At 39.9% G+C, this 27,605-nt stretch overlaps 1 protein-coding gene across 3 annotated transcripts in view; it reads left to right on the top strand.

Annotated features, from left to right (window-relative positions):
- Positions 1 to 27,605, top strand: part of LOC128703154 (A disintegrin and metalloproteinase with thrombospondin motifs 9) — a 1,205,378-nt gene that overhangs the window by 1,099,658 nt on the left and 78,115 nt on the right. For all 3 annotated transcript variants that reach the window (XM_070103358.1, XM_070103357.1, XM_070103356.1), the window contains 2 exons: positions 7,075 to 7,224; positions 9,169 to 9,390. In XM_070103358.1, the coding sequence (XP_069959459.1) occupies positions 7,075 to 7,224; positions 9,169 to 9,390 (372 nt within the window). The remainder of the gene's footprint in view (positions 1 to 7,074; positions 7,225 to 9,168; positions 9,391 to 27,605) is intronic.

Genomic DNA, 27,605 nt, shown 5'->3' with positions numbered 1-27,605 from the left:
ACAACCACTGTGAAAAATAGTGAAATTCCAAGTGCTTTCTCTTAGAATTTCACTATTTTTTTCACAGTGGTTGTTTTGCTTACCTGTATTATATTCCTTTGGCAAGTGTTGGTTCAGTATGTACAATTTATCTGTCTCCTTAATAAGTTTAAGTTGTTTCTCTATTTTGCACACATTTTTGCTGTACCTATATCTACAAAATGCATGTTCTCACAGCCTCTACCTCTGGAAAATTATTATGTGTTGTGGCTTGTGGTATTCTGTTAGTGCCTTTCCCTAAAAAATTTTTTACAAATTGTATTGGTATTCCTTTTTATTTAAAGTACGGCATATGTTATGGTTTCCAAAATTGTTATTTCGTGGGAAACTATATTACAGTCAGCTCTTAAAAAGCTCCTCTGTGTAGTATGATTTGTTTTTTATATGAATGTTATTGAGAAAGCTCATGCAAAAGGAGTGAGTGGGGTAAATAATTTTTGGGACTTGATGAGCTCTTGGAGTGTGAGCAAGGTAGTATTTTGTAAAGGGATTCAGAGAAACTAGTTAGCCATACTTGAGCCCTGTAGGTGGGAAGTAGAGTGCCTGCACTCTGAAGGAGGGGTGGGGATATTTGCAGTTTGGAGAGTCTCTGCATGCCTCTGGCAAGGCAGTGGAGTGAATGATGGTGAAAGCATTTCCTTTTTCAGGTCACCTTGCCTCATTGGGAGATGGCTGGTATGTTAAAATAGTGCTTATTAACAGTTTAAACTCTAATCAGCTTGAAGTATAGCTTTTTCTAATCTTGATCTAAGTTACTGGTACAGTACAGGGCAGTATACTGTATCAATAAACTGCTGACATTCCTTGACTTTTGTCCATAATGATAAACATGAAATGAACTCAACTACAATGACAGTAATAATAATAATAATAATCATAATATAATTAATAATTTTTTTTTTTTTTTCAACAAGTCGGCCGTCTCCCACCGAGGCAGGGTGACCCAAAAAAGAAAGAAAATCCCCAAAAAGAAAATACTTTCATCATCATTCAACACTTTCACCACACTCGCACATTATCACTGTTTTTGCAGAGGTGCTCAGAATACAACAGTTTAGAAGCATACACATATAAAGATACACAACATATTCCTCCAAACTGCCAATATCCCAAACCCCTCCTTTAAAGTGCAGGCATTGTACTTCCCATTTCCAGGACTCAAGTCCGACTATATGAAAATAACCGGTTTCCCTGAATCCCTTCACTAAATATTACCCTGCTCACACTCCAACAGATCGTCAGGTCCCAAGTACCATTCATCTCCATTCACTCCTATCTAACACGCTCACGCACGCTTGCTGGAAGTCCAAGCCCCTTGCCCACAAAACCTCCTTTACCCCCTCTCTCCAACCCTTTCGAGGACGACCCCTACCCCGCCTTCCTTCCCCTATAGATTTATATGCTTTCCATGTCATTCTACTTTGATCCATTCTCTCTAAATGACCAAACCACCTCAACAACCCCTCTTCTGCCCTCTAATACTTTTATTAACTCCACACCTTTTCCTAATTTCCACACTCCGAATTTTCTGCATAATATTTACACCACACATTGCCCTTAAACAGGACATCTAGACTGCCTCCAACCATCTCCTCGCTGCTGCATTTACCACCCAAGCTTCACACCCATATAAGAGTGTTGGTACCACTATACTTTCATACATTCCCTTCTTTGCCTCCATAGTTAACGTTTTTTGACTCCACATATACCTCAATGCACCACTCACCTTTTTTCCCTCATCAATTCTATGATTAACCTCATCCTTCATAAATCCATCCGCCGACACGTCAACTCCCAAGTATCTGAAAACATTCACTTCTTCCATACTCCTCCTCCCCAATTTGATATCCAATTTTTCTTTATCTAAATCATTTGACACCCTCATCACCTTACTCTTTTCTATGTTCACTTTCAACTTTCTACCTTTACACACATTCCCAAACTCATCCACTAACCTTTGTAATTTTTCTTTAGAATCTCCCATAAGCACAGTATCATCAGCAAAAAGTAACTGTGTCAATTCCCATTTTGAATTTGATTCCCCAAAATTTAATCCCACCCCTCTCCCGAACACCCTAGCATTTACAACCCCATCTATAAATATATTAAACAACCATGGTGACATTACACATCCCTGTCTAAGACCTACTTTTACCGGGAAGTAGTCTCCCTCTCTTCTACACACCCTAACCTGAGCCTCACTATCCTCATAAAAACTCTTTACAGCATTTAATAACTTACCACCTATTCCATATACTTGCAACATCTGCCACATTGCTCCTCTATCCACTCTATCATATGCCTTTTCTAAATCCATAAATGCAATAAAAACTTCCCTACCTTTATCTAAATACTGTTCACATATATGCTTCAATGTAAACACTTGATCTACACATCCCCTACCCACTCTGAAACCTCCTTGCTCATCCGCAATCCTACATTCTGTCTTACCTCTAATTCTTTCAATTATAACTCTACCGTACACTTTTCCTGGTATACTCAGTAAACTTATTCCTCTATAATTTTTACAGTCTCTTTTGTCCCCTTTATAATTAATAATATAATAATAATATATGTAATACTGTAATATAATAAATATAATAATAATAGGTAGTAGGTTGGTAGACAGCAACCGCCCAGGGAGGTACCACCGTCCTGCCAAGTGAGTGTAAAATGTAAGCCTGTAATTGTTTTACATGATGGTAGGATTGCTGGTGTCCTTTTTTCTGTCTCAAACATGCAAGGTTTCAGGTATGTCTTGCTAATTCTTCTCACACTTAGGTCACACTACACGTACATGTACAAGCATATATATATACACCCCTCTGGGTTTTCTCCTATTTTCTTTCTAGTTCTTGTTCTTGTTTATTTCCTCTTATCTCCATGGGGAAGTGGAACAGAATTCTTCCTCCGTAAGCCATGCGTGTTGTAAGAGGCAACTAAAATGCCAGGAGCAAGAGGCTAGTAACCCCTTCTCCTGTATATATTACTAAATGTAAAAGGAAAAACTTTCGTTTTTCCTTTTGGGCCACCCCGCCTCGGTGGGATACAGCCGGTGTGTTGAAAGAAAGAAAATCATAATATAATTAATAATATAATACTGTAATATAATAAATATAATAATAATAATAATAATAGGTAGTAGGTTGGTAGACAGCAACCGCCCAGGGAGGTACTGTCATCCTGCCAAGTGAGTGTAAAATGAAAGCCTGTAATTGTTTTACATGATGGTAGGATTGCTGGTGTCCTTTTTTCTGTCTCATAAACATGCAAGATTTCAGGTACATTTTGCTACTTCTACTTACGCTTAGGTCACACTACACATACATGTACAAGCATATATATACACACACCTCTCTGGGTTTTCTGCTATTTTCTTTCTAGTTCTTGTTCTTGTTTATTTCCTCTTATCTCCATGGGGAAGTGGGACAGAATTCTTCCTCCATAAGCTATGCGTGTCGTAAGAGGCAACTAAATTGCCAGGAGCAAGGGGCTAGTAACCCCTTCTCCTGTATATATTACTAGATTTAAAAGGAGAAATTTTCGTTTTTCCATTTGGGCCACCCTGCCTCAGTGGGATACGGCTGGTGTGTTGAAAGAAAAAAAGAATATAATAATAATAATAATAATAATAATAATAATAATAATATTTTCTTCTTATTCTTTTTAGTAATTTTTACAGGAAAAGGGGTTACTAGCCCATTGTTCCCGGCATTTTAGTTGACTTTTACAACACGTATGGCTTACGGAGGAAAGATTCTTATTCCACTTCCCCATGGATATAAAAGGAAAAGTAATTAGAACAAGAACTAAGATAAAATCAAAGAAAACTCAGATGAGTGTGTATAAACAAACGTGTACATGTATGTTTAGTGTGACCTAAGTGTAAGTAGAAGTAGCAAGACGTACCTGTAATCTTGCATATTTATGAGACAGACAAAAGACACCAGCAATCCTACCATCATGTAAAACAATTTCAGGTTTTCGTTTTACACTCACCTGGCAGAACGGTAATACCTCCCTGGGTGGTTGCTGTGTTGAATGATGATGAAAGTATTTTCTTTTTGGGGATTTTCTTTCTCTTTGGGTCACCCTGCCTCGGTGGGAGACGGCCAACTTGTTGAAAAAAAAAATAATAATAATAATAATGAAGATGTAGTGGATTCAAAGCATAGAAATTAGAAGTCAGTATGAGGTGACCAAGGATATAATTCAGAGATCTGAAGTGGTGGTGTTGAAGTGGTTTTGACATGTAGAGAGGATGGAGAGAGATAGATTGATGAATAATGTGTAGAAAATGTATTGTGTAAGGTAGGAGAGGTAGGAATTGTCCCAGGAACTGCTCTAACTACCACTTGAGAGGGACCAGGTGCTATAGATCCCACATACCCTGGGAAACTAACCATGGTAGTAACAACCATTCAAGAGCAGGAGGTTTTTTAGTGCTAGGAAACAGAAAAAATGGCAAGAAATTACAAAAATATTCCACCACCTTGGAACCTTGTTGGATTGTAGACACAGTCAGTGGCTCCCCCACTCCAGAACCAGATGTTAGTGCCAACAAAAAGAATCCCTCAACAAACCAGCAGTACATTCATTTGTATTTACAAATATACAAGCCCTTGAAATTGAAAAATTGAAAATTGAAATTGAAAATTTTTATTTCCTTGCAAAGCCTACAATATGTGGTTTACATATTATAAGATATTAGTTACGAAAAAAGCCACTAGGATACCTAAGCATTTTGGGCAGTCTAACCCTAATTCTTACTGATTGTTCTATTTTGACACAGGTTATGGAGCAGTACATTTTAATATTTATTGTTGCATATTAGTATAAAAGTTAAGTAATTGAAAAAATTAAAATGAATAAGATTGATAATAGTGAGGTAATACAAAACATATAACAGTATTATAATTAGTATCATATAGTAATGGGAATGGTTTTATCTCGGTCATCCACCAACTTTAAAATACCTTTCATCAGTGGAATCCTCGTGGAGTCAAATGTGATGGTCACAGCTTTCACAGAGACCCACATAAAAGATCACTTTGACAATGAAATATGGATATCAGGGTACAACTTATACACAACTTACTTACTTACTTACTTAGATGTGACAGAAAGAACAGGTAACCAGAAGGGGTTGGGTTTGCTTCTACATCACGAGTTGCTCATCTGCACACAGTTATTAAACACCACAAATGATGTAGTTGAAGTTTTGGCAGTAAAGATTGAGAACTAAAACCTAGTCATTGTTGTTGTATACAAGCTGCCAGATGCAACCTCCCAACAGTTCAAGGAAAAGTTACTAAAAATTGATAACTGTCTGGAAAATTTTCAAACCCCAGCCCCAAACATTTTGCTGCTTGGTGATTTCATTTTAGGACATTTAAAATGGAAGGACATAGAAAATAATCACGGAAGGTTGCTATTCAACAGCCTCCCATCATACACATGGGGAATTACCAGCAGACCCCTATCTGTCTTCAAGAGGGAGATGGACAGGCACCTAAAATCAGTCCCTGACCTGACAGGCTGTGGTTCATATATTGGATTGCATGTGGCCAGTAGAAACAACCTGATTGTTCAGGCCCTAATTCACTGTGAGGCTGGTCATAGACTAGGCAACAAGGGCACTGACCCTCAGACCTGCCTCCCAGTGGGTAGACTCGAGGTAAGTAGATAGGTAGGGAGGGAGGGCATAAAAGTGGGTTTTTTGGGTACTTGAGCCATCCAGTAGGATTGTGTGAGTGTTAGGTACAAGGGAATGGAGACATGGTTTTCAGTGGATGTGTTGTTGAAGTGTGGGCAACGTAACTGTCATAAAGGGTTTCAAGCAACCTGGTTAGCTGGACTTGAGTCCTGGCAGTGGGAAGGACAGTTTTTGTACTCTGGAGGGCAAGGATGTTGCAGCCAGAAGGTAATCTGATCATGATGTCAGCACATTTCTGGAAAGACAGCTATACTTTGAATGACGGTGAATGTGTTTTCTTCTTTAGGTCACCCTGCATTGGCATAACATGACCACTGATGAAGAATAATTTAGTGGAAATCATTATTACTTAGGAATTACATAAAAACTACAATAGTTCTATTTATTTGGTTCTGATCAAGCATTTTGGAATACATCATCTCCTGTCTTACCTTTGCTTGTGTCAGTATTGAACCTGTTATTTTTGTCGTGGGGGTTCGGTAGGAGATATGATGGTTGAAGGTAAACACAGTTGTTGGATGGTAATGATATGTATTGTCAGACTGTGGTAAGGAAGGGGGGCCCAGCCTGCCTTCTTGCCTTCGTATGTCTAAGCACGGAGTGAGAACGAGGCAGAGCGACCCACTCACTCATGCTGCATCCCGTGACATCATACAGTCACAGGCCTAGGGATCTTCTATATAAACACATGGATGGTACTATGATACTCAGCTAATCTATACATACAACACGTGTAAAGGAGGATCAGCAACTATGCTGACAATTTTGAGCTCGGTATGCTTCCTTCCACCTTCCATTTTCTCTGAGAAGGGAAGCCTCATTTTCTCTCAATACATACATTAGTTATGCCTACTTTGCTAATGCTCTTTTAACATTTTTATGAAGGTTCCACTGTATATAAAACTTCATTTCTATAAAATGGAGTACAGTATATTATACAGTTATGGTGACTGATATATATATATATATATATAAACTACTTATAGAAAACCTTTCATTATGCAAGGCATTTCGGGCAGCTCTAAAACTAAAATATGATTGCAAATATATGAGAATAAGAATATATAGTTTTTATTATATTGGAGGTATTTAGTAATTCAATAAATTAATTAAAATTAGTGATGTATTAAGGCTGAGGCTAGGAATGATAGACACCTAGTAAATATCCAGTTACAGCACTGTAATAATCTTATAAAAAAGATGATTGGCATATTGATGCACAGTACAGGTATAATAATATTTTCTTCTCATAGTCATGAGGCATCAGTATAATTATTTCCTTGATTAGTTTCTTTATTTAATGCATTGGTTTCTGGCAGTGCTCTCGAGACTGTGGTGGTGGAGAGAAGCGTCGGCAAGTGGTGTGCATGGGCGAAGAATCTTTGTGTCCACAAGATAGACGGCCAATAGACACTGCCCCATGTAACACTCATATTTGTACTGAATGGTCCACAGGAGACTGGGGTCATGTGAGTAGCTTATTTTGTCCATTATTCCAAATCATTTAACCCAGCAGATTGTCAAAGTCTGTTTACCCTTTTGGGGGTCGATCCCATTGTACCATGGGTTTGAAGCCAGTGTTAGTCCCATACTATGATGCCATGAGCTCAGCTCACTCAGATAAGCTCTGAGCAGTAAATTTAGGCCTAGATATAAGCGAATGGGTCTATGCAGTAAGTGTGCACCATATAAAAAACTCATGCAGCATATAGTGCATAATGAGATAAAACTGTGACCAGCATCTTTGCGGTGTATTTTCATATGGTTTTTGTGATTTTATTCTTGGTTTCTTAGTCTCATTTGATAGAATGGAAGATATATTACAGAAATAGAGATAATTTTGATTGGTTTCAGGACTGAAAGCATCTTGAAATTGAACTCAAAGTAGCAGAAAAGGTCAATTTTTGCCAATATTCCAGAGTGCACATATGATGTCACTTGTCCAGTACGCATCCAGCTGGCCAATCTGATACACATTTAGGAATGCACTGACATTATTTATGTAATTATTACAATAATGCAGTAGTCTTCATAACAATAAATCTATTATTTGTGTGAATAAAAATTCAAAATGGGAAACAAGCATAATATAAGAGGAACCTGGAGACATGACTAAGGAACAGAGGAAATACTTTATTTTAAGTGCCAGTAATGACTGCTTTCTTTATTCTAGACTCTATTTTAAAATTGACAGTTTTTTATTTTGTGTGATATTGGCCAAATTACTGATTTCTGATTAATGATGAGAAATCAAGTAGTTGAAATAGGTTAATTGGCAACTTCTTGTACTCAATTGATAGAAGGAATACTAGCAGAATAGCTATGAGTTTGGTAGACTGGAACAATGGAATTGGCCCAAAATAGGGTGCAAAGTGGGCAAAATCTCTGATGCATAAATTTCACTGAGACTGCTAACTTTGCCAGAGCATAATTCTGTAAATTTTTCATCAAATTTTGCACTTTTGGTTGCATTACTTTGGAAAAAGATACTGTATTACTTCATAAGATAAAATAATTATGGTTTTTAAATTCTTGAACCCTGAGAGCAAGTTTGAAACGAGGGATCTCAAACCTTCAAAGGGTTAAATCAAGGGCTTGCTGATTTATGATTATATGCTCTGAGTTCAGTACATAATAATGTATATACAGTACTATACAGTATGTCTTTCTGATTGAAATAATTACACATCTAAGTAATTAATGTAGGTAGTAGGTTGGTAGACAGCAACCGCCCAGGGAGGTACTACCGTCCTGCCAAGTGAGTGTAAAACGAAAGCCTGTAATTGTTTTACATGATGGTAGGATTGCTGGTGTCCTTTTTTCTGTCTCATAAACATGCAAGATTTCAGGTATGTCTTGGTACTTCTGCTTACACTTAGGTCATACTACACATACATATACAAGCATATATATGCACACACCCCTCTGGGTTTTCTGCTATTTTCTTTCTAGTTCTTGCTCTTGTTTATTTCCTCTTATCTCCATGGGGAAGTGGAACAAAATTCTTCCTCTGTAAGCCATGCGTAATGTAAGAGGTGACTAAAATGCCAGGAGCAAGGGGCTAGTAACCCCTTCTCCTGTATAAATTACTAAATTTAAAAAGAGAAACTTTTGTTTTTCTTTTTGGGCCACCCTGCCTTGGTGGGATACGGCCAGTTTGTTGAAAGAAAGAAAGAAGTAATTAATTTACTCCATGGGGAACTGGAACAGAATTCTTCCTCCATAAGCTATGCATGTTGTAAGAGGCAACTAAAATACTAGGAGCAATGGGCTAGTAACCCCTTCTTCTGTATAAAATACTGAATTTAAAAAAGAAAAACTTTCATTTTTCTTTTTAGGTCACCCTGCTTCTGTGGGATACAACTGGTTCATTGAAACAAAGTAATTAATGCACAATTTTTTTTGATAAACAGTGCCGCATACGACGTGAGCGTCAACGGCGCTGTGGACGAGGTCAGCAAGAACGTCTGGTTGTTTGTAGAGATCCTAATGGCCCTCCGCTGGATGATAAACAATGCCATGCTGCTGACAGACCCACTTACAAACGGCCATGTAAAATTCCCTGCGGCGGTGGTGGAAGGAGACGAGGACGACAACGACAGCGATATAAATGGAAAGCCGGAGAATGGTCACCGGTAAAGTATCGCAGACAGCCATCCACTCCAGACCATCAGAATCAATCTAAAAGGATTTATAAAATTAATAATGAAAATAGTATTGTTAATAACCGCTATAATAATTGCAATATATCTATTGGTCAGTGCTCGATGCCCAGTCATAATGTTATGCCACCACTATTACAACCTAATTTATATTCAAAATCCCATAAACCATATCACTTTCAACCTCCGACTGTTAACCTGAGAACTAAAGTTTGATTGTTGGGGATATTTAGGCATTTCCAGTATTTTTCCTTTGTAGTAAGTGTTTGTCAGGTCATTTGCAACTTCGAGCAAGATAGCTGGAAACACATTCTTTAAGAACAGTGACAAGAATGAATAGGTGATATCTTCATATATTCACTGAGAAACATAGGTCATCATACAGTACATGCATCTCTCATCACTGCTATGTAGTGTCATGATGTATCATTGATGAACCAGAAAATTTTGACATTCCCAGTTCTAGACAACATGAGACATTGATTATTTGAGTTTTACTCTTACATTTCTCAGTACTAGTTTTCATAGCTAATGCTCTCACTCATGAGCACATAGAGTAGTTTAAAATCTTTATCATGTACCCCATACCCTCCTGTGGATGGTAGTCAAAGGATTATAGAGGAACATAAAGGGTCCAGGAACTGGACTGCAAAGTTTTGATAGGTGAACAAGTTGCAGTGGTAACACTATTTACATGTTTATATCTGGGCACAATTGTAATGAGTTATTTATGCAGACGTTATGAGAGCTTAAAAACATCATTTCCATAATTGAAGAGTTACACCAATAGGATTAATACACATCTACATTATCGATTTCATTATTTCTAAATTGGCTGTACTCTTCAAGTATGTTTGTACCTAGTCATTTTTTTAATTTCTGTATATTTTTTCTTACTTGAGAAGTAATAGCAATAATAATAATAATAATAATAATAATAATAATAATAATAATAATAATAATAATAATAATAGAAAAAATAATAGAAAAAATAATGCTCATAAAAATCAGAAACCATGAGGGATCATTCAGTGTCATACTGTGCAAATTTGTACGTACATTCAGAGGGAAAAAAAAAGGATTGCTGAAGTATGATACAGAAGACGTTTAGTACAAGAATCCAGCAGTTGAAGTTGGTGCAACAGAATAACTGCAAATATAAAACCATTGATAGTATCAGCACTCAAAATGACTCTTCAAAGAAGAGGTTCCATAGAGTGAGCACTGCATGGTACTGGAAGATAAGATGAAAAACAAGAAGTGATCAGCTCTAATAAAGGTCATGAGCTCTAATAAAAATGATGACCTCTAATAAGAGTGATGAGCTCTAATAAAGGTGATGGGCTCTAATAAAGGAGATGGGCTCTAATAAAGGAAGTGATGAGCTCTAATAAATGTGATGAGCTCTAATAAAGAAGGTGATAAGCTCTATTGAAGGTGATCCTTTAAAATGAAGCAGAGTTGAGCAGGATACCTTTCTTATCTAGTGGCTACAGTGCCTAAGTTCAACTCAACAGACTCTAAAGATTGACAGTGATGAAGTGACAACAGCTGGATGGCCAAGAGTAATGTAACATACACAGCTTATTGTTCACCAACACAGACTTATTATGATTTCTTGAGTTATGATGATGGCTTTGAGGAGACTTGAGCTAGAGTTCATCACAGCCCCGCTGGTGGGAGATTCATCTGTAAAAATTGCATTTGTAGTTATAGTAAGACCCATGCTCTGGTGGCCTGGTGGTTAACGCTCTCGCTTCACACGGCGAGGGTCTGGGTTCGATTCCCAGCCAGAGTAGAAACATTGGACGTGTTTCTTTCCACCTGTTGTCTATGTTCCCCATCAGTAAAATGGGTACCTGGGTGTTAGTCGACTGGTGTGGGTCGCATCCTGGGACACTGACCTAAGGAGGCCTGGTCACAGACCGGGCCGCGGGGGCGTTGACCCCCAGAACTCTCTCCAGATAAACTCCAGAAACCTTTCTATGGTGTGTAAATATACTTAGTTGGATGAATCTCATTATAGCCAGTGGATCCTGTGTCTTACACCACAGGTCCCGCTGGCTACAGTGAGATAGCACTAAAAACAATCTCGAGATCTGAATCAGTACCAGGGAATAATCGGAAAAGAATCATTGCCAGCAAGAGTTTGTCAGTTTTAGAACTGCTAGGAAACAAATACAGTATTGATTTATTCATTTGACAAATCACTAAAAACATGTAGTTATTTTTTAACATGAGCATTTTGTAATACAGGAAGGCCCCGCTTATACAGCAGATTAGGTTCCGGGCTATGGTTGGGCCCTGCTTATACAGCAGGTTAGGTTCCAGGCTACTGTAGGGCCCCGCTTATACAGCAGATTAGGTTCCGGGCTATGGTTGGGCCCTGCTTATACAGCAGGTTAGGTTCCAGGCTACTGTAGGGCCCCGCTTATACAGCAGATTAGGTTCCGGGCTATGGTTGGGCCCTGCTTATACAGCAGGTTAGGTTCCAGGCTACTGTAGGGCCCCGCTTATACAGCAGATTAGGTTCTGGGCTATGGTTGGGCCCTGCTTATACAGCAGGTTAGGTTCCAGGCTAGTGTAGGGCCCCGCTTATACAGCAGATTAGGTTCTGGGCTATGGTTGGGCCCTGCTTATACAGCAGGTTAGGTTCCAGGCTACTGTAGGGCCCCGCTTATACAGCAGATTAGGTTCCGGGCTATGGTCGGGCCCTGCTTATACAGCAGGTTAGGTTCCAGGCTACTGTAGGGCCCCGCTTATACAGCAGATTAGGTTCCGGGCTATGGTCGGGCCCTGCTTATACAGCAGGTTAGGTTCCAGGCTACTGTAGGGCCCCGCTTATACAGCAGATTAGGTTCCGGGCTATGGTCGGGCCCTGCTTATACAGCAGGTTAGGTTCCAGGCTACTGTAGGGCCCCAGTTATAGAGCAGATTAGGTTCCAGGCTACTGTAGGGCCCCACTTATACAGCAGATTAGGTTCCAGGCTACTGTAGGGCCCCGCTTATGCAGCAGATTAGGTTCCGGGCTATGGTAGGGCCCTGCTTATACAGCAGGTTAGGTTCCAGGCTACTGTAGGGCCCTGCTTATACAGCAGATTAGGTTCCAATCTACTGTAGGACCCTGCTTATGCAGCAGATTAGGTTCTGGGCTATGGTAGGGCCCTGCTTATACAGCAGGTTAGGTTCCAGGCTACTGTAGGGCCCTGCTTATACAGCAGGTTAGGTTCCGGGTTACTCTAGGGCCCTGCTTATACAGCAGGTTAAGTTCCAGGCTGCTGTAGGACCCCACTTGTACAGCAGGTTAGGTTTTGGGCTACTGTAGGGCTCTGCTTATACAGCAGGTTAGGTTCCAGGCTACTGTAGGGCCCTGCTTATACAGCAGGTTAGGTTCTGGGCTAATGTAGGGCCCTGCTTATACAGCAGGTTAGGTTTCAGGCTATTCTAGGGCCCTGCTTATATAGCAGACTAGGTTCCAGGCTACTCTAGGGCCCTGCTTATACAGCAGGTTAGGTTCCAGACTACTGTAGGGCCCCACTTATACAGCAGGTTAGGTTCCAGGCTACTGTAGGACCCCATTTATACAGCAGATTAGGTTCCAGGCTACTGTAGGGCCCCGCTTATACAGCAGATTAGGTTCCAGGCTACTGTAGGGCCCCACTTATAGAGCAGATTAGGTTCCAGGCTACTGTAGGGACCCACTTATACAGCAGATTAGGTTCCAGGCTACTGTTGGGCCCCGCTTGTGCAGCAGATTAGGTTCCGGGCTATGGTAGGGCCCTGCTTATACAGCAGGTTAGGTTCCAGGCTACTGTAGGGCTCCGCTTATACAGCAGATTAGGTTCCAATCTACTGTAGGGCCCCGCTTATACAGCAGATTAGGTTCTGGTCTATGGTAGGGCCCTGCTTATACAGCAGATTAGGTTCCAGGCTACTGTAGGGCCCCACTTATGCAGCAGATTAGGCTCTGGGCTATGGTAGGGTCCTGCTTATACAGCAGGTTAGGTTCCAGGCTACTGTAGGGCCCCACTTATACATCAGGTTAGGTTCCAGGCTACTGTAAGGTCCTGCTTATACAGCAGGTTAGGTTCCAGGCTACTGTAGGGTCCTGCTTATACAGCAGGTTAGTTTCTGGGCTACTGTAGGGCCCTGCTTATACAGCAGGTTTAGTTATGGGCTACTGTAGGGTCCTGCTTATACAGCAGGTTAGGTTCCAGGCTACTGTAGGGTCCTGCTTATACAGCAGGTTAGGTTCCAGGCTACTGTAGGGTCCTGCTTATAAAGCAGGTTAGGTTCCAGGCTACTGTAGGGTCCTGCTTATACAGCAGGTTAGGTTCCAGGCTACTGTAGGGTCCTGCTTAAACAGCAGGTTAGGTTCCAGGCTACTGTAGGGTCCTGCTTATACAGCAGGTTAGGTTCTGGGCTACTGTAGGGCCCTGCTTATACAGCAGGTTTGGTTACAGGCTACTGTAGGGTCCTGCTTATACAGCAGGGTAGGTTCCAGGCTACTGTAGGGTCCTGCTTATACAGCAGGTTAGGTTCCAGGCTACTGTAGGGTCCTGCTTATACAGCAGGTTAGGTTCCAGGCTACTGTAGGGCCCTGCTTATACAGCAGGTTAGGTTTCAGGCTACTGTAGGGCCCTGCTTATACAGCAGGATAGGTTCTGGGCTACTGTAGGGCCCCACTTATACAGCAGGTTAGGTTCCAGGCTACTGTTGGGCCCCACTTATGCAGCAGGTTAGGTTCCAGGCTACTGTAGGGCCCCACTTATACAGCAGGTTAGGTTCCAGGCTACTGTAGGGCCTCACTTATGCAGCAGAGTAGGTTCCAGGCTACTGTAGGGCCCCACTTATACAGCAGGGTAGGTTCTGGGCTACTGTAGGGCCCTACTTATACAGCAGGGTAGGTTCCAGGCTACTGTAGGGCCTCGCTTATACAGCAGGTTAGGTTCCGGGCTACTGTAGGGCCTCGCTTATACAGCAGGGTAGGTTCCGGGCTACTGTAGGGCCTCACTTATACAGCAGGTAAGGTTCCAGGCTACTGTAGGGCACCACTTTTGTAGCAGGGTAGGTTCTGGGCTACCATAGGTCCTCACTTATACAGCAGGGTAGGTTCCAGGCTACTGTAGGGCCCCACTTATACAGCAGGTTAGGTTCCAGGCTACTGTAGGGCCCCACTTATACAGCAGGGTAGGTTCCAGGCTACTGTAGGGCCCCACTTATACAGCAGGTTAGGTTCCAGGCTACTGTAGGGCCCCACTTATACAGCAGGTTAGGTTCCAGGCTACTGTAGGGCCCCACTTATACAGCAGGTTAGGTTCCAGGCTACTGTAGGGCCCCACTTATACAGCAGGTTAGGCTCCAAGCTGCTGCTGTAAAGTGAAAAATCACTATAAAGTGTAACATAGTCTTTTCATTTTCAGATGCATATAAAAGCCTGATAACATATTTGGACTACCATATATTAAGTGAGCTATATAGCTAGGCCTAAAATAATGCATATACAATACATACATTACTTACCTTAAAATATTTTCATCCTTAGCTTATAGTGAGTGATGAATATATATATTATAGGAAGTCTGAATAAATGAAAAATGTGTATAATTGACGACTGCTGTATTAGCAAACCCCTCAGGGAAGGTTCCTTGATGCTGGTGAGGGGCTCTTGGTCTAGGGAATTGAATCTGTGCTCCAGTTCCCTGAAGTGAGTCTGAATACCTTCCATCCCCCCCCCTTCCCCACAGGCACTGTATAATCCCTATGGGTTTAGCGCTCCCCCATAATTATAGTAGTTATAGTAGTGTATTAGCAAAGCACTGTAAAGCAAATTGCTGTAAAGCAGGGTCCTTCTGTATAAGTTTGCTATTATTATTATTAAGTTGCTATTTTATTTGTTTTGATTTACACACTAGCCACCAAGGTAAGGTGACCCTTAAAAAAGAGAAACACTTTTTCCATCATTCACTCTCTCATGTTTTGCCAGAGGCATGCAAATACAGTGGACCCCCGGTTAACGAACTTTTTTCATTCCAGTAGTATGTTCAGGTGCCAGTACTGACCGAAGTTTTTCCCATAAGGAATATTGTGAAGTAGATTAGTCCATTTCAGACCCCCAAACATACACGTACAAACGCACTTACATAAATACAGTTACATAATTGGTCGCATTTGGAGGTGATCGTTAAGCGGGGGTCCACTGTACTACAGTTCAGGTGCCCCTCCAAACTGCAGATATTATTGTTGTACCTTATTTTCTGTCATGTTACAGAAATCTTTATCACAAGTCCAGCAAAACAGTTCAGGGTCAATTAATTTTCCCTTTCCCACAACTATATCCATAATTCAGTACAAGTCATTGATCATATAATTCAGAGCATATTTTAATGAAAGATAAAATATCCCTATCATTATACAGCGGACCCTCGACTAACAATATTAATTGGTACCCGAGAACGAATATCGTTAGTCGAGTTTTTTTTTATCGTTAGTCGAGGCAACATGTTAGCGTTAACATGTATCGTTAGTCAAATTTAACGTTAGACAATGCCATCGTTGGTCGAGGGTCCACTGTACTTTTTATAACTTGAATATACGTACCTTTTTAAATCTCATGAGTTGCTATGATTAGGATCATAGGATTGCATGTCGCCAGTTGTGATTTAGAATTTTTATTTTTTATGGCTCTTAAAAACCTTTGAAACTATTCTTACACAAGTAACTCGCACATGGGAGAAAGAAACCTATGACAACGTTTTGGTCTGGCTTGGACCATTAACCAGTCACTGGTCCAAGTCGGACCAAAATGTCGTCATCAGTTTCTTTCTCCCATGTGGGGGGTTATTTGTGTATTGTTCTGGTCATTATATTGTACCTTTTTATTCTCTAAACCGTTCTTTTTTGCTAGATCTGTTCTCCGTTTTGGAATAAGTTGATTGATACTGTTTTTGTATACTTTGTAGAATTTCTCATATACATATCATGTTTTATATCTGTCCCTTGTAGTCTTGTATTCAAGTCTATTTCTGTGAAATACTGTTGTAGATAGAAATAATTGCCTTTCTATAATTTAGCTTCTCCTGTTTGTTTTTTGCTTCTTGCCCCAAGTCATATTTAGCAACATAGGTTCCCCTGACCCCCCCCCCCAAAAAAAAAAAAAAAATCACTCTTTCCAGGTTGATTTAGATTATTTATGTAGAGAAATTATTCCTTGTTTCTTGTTAAAATTACTGGTCAGTCTAGCATTGAAAGTACGTTGCCTTCTCTCACTTGAGTCACCTCTTTAATGTACAGACTCAAAGTTTATGTATTCATGGAGAAATTACTAAACTCGTGAAGGTCATATAGCTGCCACATCAAGAAATTGATCCTAACATTAAAGAATTTGGCTGAAAATATATTTGCGTTCTAGCTTCATATGATATAATCAGTCTGGTGTTTTATAATCCAAAACTCCCATAAGAGTGATATAAATATGCAAACAGATTGAACAGCTTTATTTCTATAAAAAGGAATACTGTACATACTGTAGAGTATACATTATGGTAAATAACAAGTATAAACTACTTTATAGACTATAAAGCCCCTTGTTATGCAAGGCATTCTCAGCAGTCTTATAGCTAACTTCATATTATTATGGAATGAGACATGTATAGTACATGATAATAAGAAAACTAGGTTTATACTGTACTGAAGGTATTCAGTAATTTAATATAAAATTTTTATGAAAGATACATTCAGGACAAAGCTAGGTAGCTGAATTGATTAAAGGAAATACTGCTTTTCTAGTAATAAATGAGAGTTGGAGGAAAAAGGGAGCAAGAACAGGTACAATATTAAACGAGAGACAGGGTTTCAGGATTTGTTCAGTATAATGAATTATTGTCAGGATCACACTAAGGTAAGGAGGTATTTTTTAACTAGTTTTGCTGTGGTTGGTAGACAAGGAATCTCCAGGCAAAAAGTTCTAGATTTTAGGTACTTTTATGCATATTGAGTTTTTACACAGGTTAAGTCGGACATGGGGAGTATCATAGAGAATTTTGTGTTTGGTGTTATGCTCATGAGTTTCATTGCAGCTATCAGAATGGTTCAGGGCAGGATTGATATGAGAATTGATTGTCCTTACTGTAGTATAAGTGAATTTTATGTACATTAAGTATGTTTAGACTTTTGAAGAATGGGGGAGTGTGTTGTCTGGCAGTAGACTCTGTGATCATTCATACAGCTGCTTTATGTTGTGTTATAATTGACTTTAGGTGACTTGCTGGGGTGGATCCCCAAGACATGAATACCATAGGTGAGGTAGGGATGTATTAGAGAGTAGTATAATGTAGGTAGTGTTTAAGGTTCATGGTAACATAGAGAAGATGCCAACTAATTTGGATACTTGTTATGTGCTGAATCTGGGTGTTGAATTTCAAGTTGCTATCAATGAACAGATCTAAGAATTTTCCTTCTTTATGTCAACATTGGGAGAACCGTTGATCACATAATTTAGTTGGACATTTGTAGGGGGTAAGGCAGCTGGGATTGATGGGATAAAGATAGAAATGTTAAAAGCAGGTGAGGATATAGTTTTGGAGTGGTTGGTGCTATCATTTAATAAATGTATGAAAGAGGGTAGGGTACCTAGGGATTGGCAGAGAGCATGCATAGTTCTTTTGTATAAAGGCAAAGGGGACAAAAGAGAGTGCAAAAATTATAGGGGGATAAGTCTGTTGAGTATACCTGGTAAAGTGTATGGTAGTTATTATTGAAAGAATTAAGAGTAAGACGGAGAATAGGATAGCAGATGAACAAGGAGGCTTTAGGAAAGGTAGAGGGTGTGTAGACCAAGTGTTTACAGTGAGACATATAAGTGAACAGTATTTAGATAAGGCTAAAGAGGTTTTTGTGGCATTTATGGATTTGGAAAAGGCGTATGACAGGGTGGATAGGGGGGCAATGTGGCAGATGTTGCAGGTGTATGGTATAGGAGGTAGGTTACTGAAAGCAGTGAAGAGTTTTTATGAGGATAGTGAGGCTCAAGTTAGAGTATGTAGGAAAGAGGGAGATTATTTCCCAGTAAAAGTAGGCCTTAGACAAGGATGTGTGATGTTACCGTGGTTGTTCAATATATTTATAGATGGGGTTGTAAGAGAAGTAAATGCTAGGGTCTTGGCAAGAGGAGTGGAGTTAAAAGATAAAGAATCACACATAAAGTAGGAGTTGTCACAGTTGCTTTTTGCTGATGACACTGTGCTCTTGGGAGATTCTGAAGAGAAGTTGCAGAGGTTTGGTGGATGAATTTGGTAGGGTATGTAAAAGAAGAAAATTAAAAGTGAATACAGGAAAGAGTAAGGTTATGAGGATAACAAAAAGATTAGGTGATGAAAGATTGGATATCAGATTGGAGGGAGAGAGTATGGAGGAGGTGAATGTATTCCGATATTTAGGAGTGGACGTGTCAGCAGATGGGTCTATGAAAGATGAGGTGAATCATAGAATTGATGAGGGGAAAAGGGTGAGCGGTGCACTTAGGAGTCTGTGGAGACAAAGAACTTTGTCCTTGAAAGCAAAGAGGGGAATGTATGAGAGTATAGTTTTACCAACGCTCTTATATGGGTGTGAAGCATGGGTGATGAATGTTGCAGCGAGGAGGAGGCTGGAGGCAGTGGAGATGTCATGTCTGAGGGCCATGTGTGGTGTGAATATAATGCAGAGAATTCGTAGTTTTGGAAGTTAGGAGGAGGTGCGGGATTACCAAAACTGTTGTCCAGAGGGCTGAGGAAGGGTTGTTGAGGTGGTTCGGACATGTAGAGAGAATGGAACGAAACAGAATTACTTCAAGAGTGTATCAGTCTGTAGTGGAAGGAAGGCGGGGTAGGGGTCGGCCTAGGAAAGGTTGGAGGGAGGGGGTAAAGGAGGTTTTGTGTGCGAGGGGCCTGGATTTCCAGCAAGCATGCGTGAGCATGTTTGATAGGAGTGAATGGAGACAAATGGTTTTTAATACTTGATGTGCTGTTGGAGTGTGAGCAAAGTAACATTTATGAAGGGATTCAGGGAAACCGGCAGGCCGGACTTGAGTCCTGGAGATGGGAAGTACAGTGTCTGCACTCTGAAGGAGGGGTGTTAATGTTGCAGTTTTATAAACTGTAGTGTAAAGCACCCTTCTGGCAAGACAGTGATGGAGAGAATGATGGTGAAAGTTTTTCTTTTTCAGGCCACCCTGCCTTGGTGGGAATCAGCCAGTGTGTTAATAAAAAAATAATATATTTGTAGCTCTGTTCCCAAACATCATGTAGAAGGCCTTGTCAATGTTAAGAGTGAGTTTATCAGTAGTCATCCAGATAGATATCATTATGATCTCTTCATTAACAGTATTGTTGAGTGTTCAAATTAGGGTGGGAGATGACGGAAGTTATGTCATCTGCAAACAGATGACACAACATTTGGAAGATCATTGATATATATAAAGAAAATCAGAGGGCCAAGTACACTGCCTTGAGGTTAACTATTTCACTGTCTCATATGTTGATCAACATTATTGATGCTAATGTCTCTCATGTCGATCTGTGTTTAAAGCACAGTGATCACAAATATGCTGTGAGTGATAATTTTTGGTCTAGATTTGAGAGAATGGGTCTGTGCAGTGAGTGTGCAAAGTATAAAATGAATCCTGTCCCATGCAGTGCATGATGGGAAAAAGCAGACCTCTTTGTGTTTAGTTTAAAACAGCTATTTTGAGGTGCTTTCTTGTTGGTGTATGTTTTATAGGTTCTTACTAGTTATTCTTTAATTATTGGGATGACCTAAACAATGACCAATCATTCCTAGTTATATTTTATTATCTGAGAAATAGGATAAAAACTTTTGTTTTTTGTATGATGATAGATTCAAAATGGAGAACAAGTGTAATACAGGAGAGGACTGATGATGTAATCAATGAACAGAGGATAGGCTGCTTTAGTTTCTGGAGTGTATATAGTGTTTATTTTGGATTCTATTTTTAAATTAGAATTTTTTGGATTTTGCGTAAAATTGGCCAAATAACAGACTTCTCTGCATTTTATAGAATTGTTCTTACAGTTGAAAGGTATCTTTCTCATGCTCAATCAATATATTGGAAGGCATACTAATGAAATAGCTAAGAATTTGGTATGGTTTGTTTGCAATCGTGTCATTACGATTTCGTGAGTCAAGTCGAATTGGCTTATAATTGGCCCAAAGTGAACAGAATTACTGATACATAAATTGCATCCAGACCTCCAACTTTGCACCATTTTATATTGTAAGTGTTTCATCAAATTTTGTGTTTTCTTATGTTATTACCTTCAGAAAAAGATTCTCAACCATTTCTGAGGATTTTTTTTTTTTTAAATTGAACAATGCAGTTTTAATTTTGGGGGTCCCGACAGTGAAAAAATTAATGGTAAAACAACAGGATGTAGGAGAATGTAGTTAAATATATTTTACATTATATGTTATGTACAAGGTAGGGGTAATTTCAGGTTGTGAAGCCTTTGCATATAGCTTATAAAACCCCCAACAGACTGACAGCCTCAAAAGATTAATAGGCTGGTAACTCTCAACACAGTACTGTGCTATGAGTATGGTACTGTATACAAAACACTATACATAGGATTAAAACATAGGACTTGCCTACCTGGGGTCTACTTGGAGGGTGTTCTAGGGGTCACTACCCCTGCAGCCCAGTCCTTGACCAGGCCTGTTGTTTTAAAAGATGTGACAGATAGTCTAGACTGCTTCTAGGTAAATTTAAGTTAACTGCTTTTTCTTTGTGATGAGATGACAGGCTGTATAACACAAGTGTTTGCACTTAAGTAAACACTACTGGGAGCACTGTAAGATATTGTAATACTTGTGAAATGTAAGAGATTTCTGCAGTTACGTATAAATGCATTGGCTCGAGGTTACTGCAGATAATTAAAAACATTACAAGAGAGAGAGAGTGAGTGAATGAATGGTATTCTAGTTGTTTGTCATTCCTCACAATACACAAATAACCTGCATATAAGAGAAAGAGACCTTTGACAATGTTTTGGTCCAACTTGGATCATTATTAACTCTAACTGTGGGAAGATTTTGAAAAAAAAAATTCTTGCAGTTAGACAAAAGTGTGTATTTCTGAAAAAAACTTATGATTTTATGATGTGTTGAATTTGGTGAAAAAATGATCACTAATCAGCAACAGCAGTGAGTACTAGTACGACAGACACAGTTAAAAGGTTAACTTAGCCACACGCTAACACAGGTAAGGGAACCACTATATTGGCTCAGACCATTAAGTAGTCACACACTAACACATGAAGGTAACCAAGCCAGTATACTGGCTTCCTTACCTTCATGTATTAGTGTATGACTAGTTAATAATCCAGGTCAGACCAAAATGTCATCAAAAGTTTCTCTTATAAGCAGGTTATTTTTGTATTGTTCCAGTCATTTTATTGTACCTTATTGTTCCTTATTTCTCGCATTGTTTTATTACCATTCTTACTGGGGAAAACATGGACACTGGTAGTAAAATAATATAATACAATATTTTATTTAAGGCTGGATTTTATCAAGTATATACGTATAAAATCTTCAATGGCTTTTGTCATTATGTACCTACTTGTATAGAGCAAAAAAAAGTGCTCGAGTTTCTATTAAACAGAATCTATAGATGATATCTTTTTAATGCGATTAAGTTGTGACATGCATGACAAAAGCCATTGAAGATTTTATACATATATACTTGATAAAATCCATATATACTTGTATGGAGCAAAAAAAAGTGCTCGAGTTTCTATTAAACAGAATCTATAGATGATATCTTTTTAATGCGATTAAGTTGTGACATGTATGACTGAGTAGCCAAGTATGTTGTACATACACATATGTTGTCGTGTTTCATCCTGGTCGCTGTAAGAATTATGAAAGAGAAGTTACTTTTCTGTATTGCATGTATTTTCAGTGTACAATTAGGTTTACCTGTAGTGATTCATTTCATGTGTACTTCTCTAAACTGCTTTCTCTCATGCATACACTCTACTGTATGCAACATGAGGTTTTTTCATGTGTGTATGTAGGAGGTTTTTCATGTGTGTAGGAGGAGGTTTTTCGCACATGTATGTAGGAGGTTTTTTCACACGTGTATGTAGGAGGAGGTTTTCACACATGTACAGTGCTAGTCATGGCATTATGCCGCCCCCCCCCCCACACGTACCAAAACACAAATACGTACCATGAAAGATTATAATATATATATTTGCACACTTGCTGAGGTTTTAATATTTTGTGCTGCATCCTTTACACTTAATCAGCCATGTAGGAAGACTCACAAATTCTTGAGGGTTTGAGGAGGTATATTAGTCAATGCCTCATGTAGAGCAACCTCCAGCCGTGGGATGGAACTGGTATCCTTGCCCAGTAAACTTCATTTCACCGTTGACCAGAGGTTCTCAATAGGGTTTAGGTCTGGGGAATTGCTTGGCTGGTCATTGAAGAACCTCACTTCACAGTCCTTAAGCCACTGAGCTACAGATTTGGCGGTATGGCATGGTGCACCATCCTGCACAAAAACTGTAGCCCCACACTTGTCAAACGCCTTAAGTAAATTGTCACACAATAACTCCAGGTAATTATACTGGTTTTTGGGAAGCACAATGAGTTCACCAACACTCTGAGCACTGAAACACCCCCAAACCATGAGCAAGTCTGGGTGTTTGGTGGTCCCACAGGTATAGCGTGGGTCTAGCGGGTCACTACCTCTGGGCCGGTACACATGTCCCCCCCCACAGTTACAGGTGACGGTGAAGGTTGCTTCATCACTCCAAAGTACTTCAGACCACTGTTGAGGATTCCAATGAAGTTATTTCTTTGCATAATCCAACCTACGTTTCTTCTGTTGCTTGGAGAGGATCGGTTTCTTCCTGGCGGTGACTACTGTAGCCCAGTTCTGACACACGTCTGTTAACAGTTCTTACAGACACCTCTGAGAGAAGATGTGGGTTCTTTTCTTTCAATTCTCTAGCAGTTATCTTAGGTTTTTTTTTTTTTTTTTTTTCAACAAGTCGGCCGTCTCCCACCGAGGCAGGGTTACCCAAAAAAGAAAGAAAATCCCCAAAAAGAAAATACTTTCATCATCATTCAACACTTTCACCACACTCGCACTATTATCACTGTTTTTGCAGAGGTGCTCAGAATACAACAGTCTAGAAGCATACACATATAAAGATACACAACATATCCCTCCAAACTGCCAATATCCCAAACCCCTCCTTTAAAGTGCAGGCATTGTACTTCCCATTTCCAGGACTCAAGTCCGACTATATAAAAATAACCGGTTTCCCTGAATCCCTTCATTAAATATTACCCTGCTCACACTCCAACAGATCGTCAGGTCCCAAGTACCATTCGTCTCCATTCACTCCTATCTAACACGCTCACGCACGCTTGCTGGAAGTCCAAGCCCCTTGGCCACAAAACCTCCTTTACCCCCTCTCTCCAACCCTTTCGAGGACGACCCCTACCCCGCCTTCCTTCCCCTATAGATTTATATGCTTTCCATGTCATTCTACTTTGATCCATTCTCTCTAAATGACCAAACCACCTCAACAACCCCTCTTCTGCCCTCTGACTAATACTTTTATTAACTCCACACCTTTTCCTAATTTCCACACTCTGAATTTTCTGCATAATATTTACACCACACATTGCCCTTAAACAGGACATCTCCACTGCCTCCAACAGTCTCCTCGCTGCTGCATTTACCACCCAAGCTTCACACCCATATAAGAGTGTTGGTACTACTATACTTTCATACATTTCCTTCTTTGCCTCCATAGATAACGTTTTTTGACTCCACATGTACCTCAACGCACCACTCACCTTTTTCCCCTCATCAATTCTATGATTAACCTCATCCTTCATAAATCCATCCGCCGACACGTCAACTCCCAAGTATCTAAAAACATTCACTTCTTCCATACTCCTCCTCCCCAATTTGATATCCAATTTTTCTTTATCTAAATCATTTGACACCCTCATCACCTTACTCTTTTCTATGTTCACTTTCAACTTTCTACCTTTACACACATTCCCAAACTCATCCACTAACCTTTGCAATTTTTCTTTAGAATCTCCCATAAGCACAGTATCATCAGCAAAAAGTAACTGTGTCAATTCCCATTTTGAATTTGATTCCCCAAAATTTAATCCCACCCCTCTCCCGAACACCCTAGCATTTACTTCCTTTACAACCCCATCTATAAATATATTAAACAACCATGGTGACATTACACATCCCTGTCTAAGACCTCCTTTTACCAGGAAGTAATCTCCCTCTCTTCTACACACCCTAACCTGAGCCTCACTATCCTCATAAAAACTCTTTACAGCATTTAATAACTTACCACCTATTCCATATACTTGCAACATCTGCCACATTGCTCCTCTATCCACTCTATCATATGCCTTTTCTAAATCCATAAATGCAATAAAAACTTCCCTACCTTTATCTAAATACTGTTCACATATATGCTTCAATGTGAACACTTGATCTACACATCCCCTACCCACTCTGAAACCTCCTTGCTCATCCGCAATCCTACATTCTGTCTTACCTCTAATTCTTTCAATTATAACCCTACCGTACACTTTTCCTGGTATACTCAGTAAACTTATTCCTCTATAATTTTTACAGTCTCTTTTGTCCCCTTTCCCTTTATATAAAGGGACTATACATGCTCTCCGCCAATCCCTAGGTGTACTCTCAAATTGCTTCTTTAACACAGTTAAGGCATAAACAGATGTCTTCTTTGAGGGGCCAGGCCGAGGTGTGGCAGACGGTAACTCGACACTGCCACCAGCCTTGAAATGCTGCACCCAGTTCCTCACTGAATGCTCACATACACCAACATTCTCCACTATTTCTTTCATCTGTTGCCCAGCTTTGTGAAGCCCTATGATTTGAGCTATAGTTTCAGGTGTTAAAGACTTCCTTTATCCATAATCAAACATGTATAGCCCCAAAGCCAAAGGGAACACCAGACAAAAGATGGGGCGGATGAAAGACAAAAGTGTAATACTTCCTCTCACCACGGCAGCCACGTGAGCACTGAGGAGTCACTGTGGAGTGTGGTGGCAGGCCGTGATGTCATACTAATAACTGCTACCCAGCATAATGCACTGATGAAAAAAGACCCCCCTGTATGGTAGGCTTTTGATTTTCGTCACGGCATTATGCCAGGGCACTCACCTAGCATTGCCAGGGCACTCACCCGGCATAATGCCGTGACTAGCACTGTATATAGGAGGTTTTCACATGTGTGCATGTAAAAGGAGGTTTTTTTCAAACACACATGAGTTTTTTTTTCACACACGTTTGTAGAAGGAAGTTTTTTCATACATTAGTGTATGAAAGTGATTTTTCACACTGGTGTATGCAGTAGGAAGCTTTTCACAATTTAGTAAATCTCTAGAAGGTATGGGCTCTTCAAGGGGATTGTCTTGATGCTGGTGAAGGGCTCTTGTTTCAAGGAAGTGGAACTAACCCATCTCCAACTTAAAATTACACCTGATTAATTACCATTACTCAGACACACTATGACCATTATGGGTTTATTGCTTCCCCATGACTAATAATGCTGTAGAAAGTATGGAAATGTTTGATAAGATAATATATTCCATTCTGAGTGGTGGATGCTAGGTTAGGTTGAAGATGTAGATAGAAATGCCAACAGGCCACCAGCAGTAACAGCCTGATTGATCAGGTAAGCCTGACCCAAGACTGAGCTGCAGGAGTAGTGAAGCTCATAACCTTTTTGAGGTTATGTCAAAGTATTCCATTTACCTTTGCATTGATTCAGGTGTTGTGGGTGATTTAAGTATCATGTGAGAGTAGAAAATGGAGATTATAATTTTAATAAATGTGGAAATGACGTTGTGTTATCAACTGTCCTCCTCCATCATGTTGTCGTCTGTATGGAGTCAGTCTTTCTCACTAAGCCTCACTTACTCACTGCTTTTCTCAGTCTTTATTCTCTCCCTTATCTTTTAGCACAGATCAGGTGTAGATTTACAGTCCTGAGCAGACATTTTTTTTTCTAACACACTGGCCATCTCCCACTGAGGTAGGGTGATCCAAAAAAAGAAACACTTGCAACATAATTCACACTACTGCTGTCACTGGGCAGACATATCATTATTTCTAGGAAACAGTAACAATATATTTAGTATATGTTAAATTTGGCAGTATATACCCACAGTATTTCTTCTTAAAACTGTTGTTAAAAGTGCTGTAGATTACCTAGGCATATTATGGGGGTAGAAGTAGCCATGCAGACTGTATGTTTAATGTAAAACATCATATTAAAACAAAAGGGTGGCCACAAAAAAACTTCCTGATTTCAAATAGGTGTAACATGCAACTTTATTGTAATAATCTTTCACAGTAGTAGTTTCAGATGCAGGATTTCATTCAGTTTCATGTGGTATAGGGTAGCATTAAAGGAATTCATTGTGTGCCCCTCTGGTTGCTCGGCAAACATCGATGCGATAGTCCATTTCGGTCCAGGCGCTGTGCTGCATATCTGGTGTTATCATGCCAAGTGCTTCAGTGAACAAAATTTTAGCTCCTCCAGGGTTGCAGGTACTGGTGGTACATAAACTGTGCTCTTCATGTACCACCAAAGAAAGAAATCACAAACAGTTAGGTCCGGTGACCTCGCAAGCCACTTGCAGAGGTCACCGGACCTAACTGTTTGTGACTTTCTTTGGGGGTACGTGAAGAGCACAGTTTATGTACCAGCACTACCTGCAATCCTGGAGGAGCTGAATATTTCGATCACTGAAACAGTTCGCATGATAACACCAGATATGCTGCAGAGTGTCTGGACTGAACTGAACTGGACTATCGCATCGATGTTTGCCGAGCAACCAGAGGGGCGCACATTGAGTTCCTTTAATGCTACCCTATACCACATGAAAATGAATGAAATCCTGCATCTGAAACTACTAACTGTGAAAGATTATTACAATAAAGTTACATGTTATACCTATTTGAAATCATGGAGTGATTTTTTGGACACCCTGTATAGTCATTGTAACATCATCAGTGGGTCTCCTTCCAACACAGAGCATTGTCTGCAGCAGTGGTGTACTTGAGCCTATTTGGTCCAGTTTACCCAAATGTCTGTTAAATT

This window comes from Cherax quadricarinatus, chromosome 85, assembly GCF_038502225.1.
Source record: "Cherax quadricarinatus isolate ZL_2023a chromosome 85, ASM3850222v1, whole genome shotgun sequence".
NCBI classification, from domain to species: Eukaryota; Metazoa; Arthropoda; class Malacostraca; order Decapoda; family Parastacidae; genus Cherax; species Cherax quadricarinatus.
The sequence above is the reverse complement of the archived record's forward strand: the minus strand, read 5'-3'. Positions and strand labels throughout refer to the sequence as shown.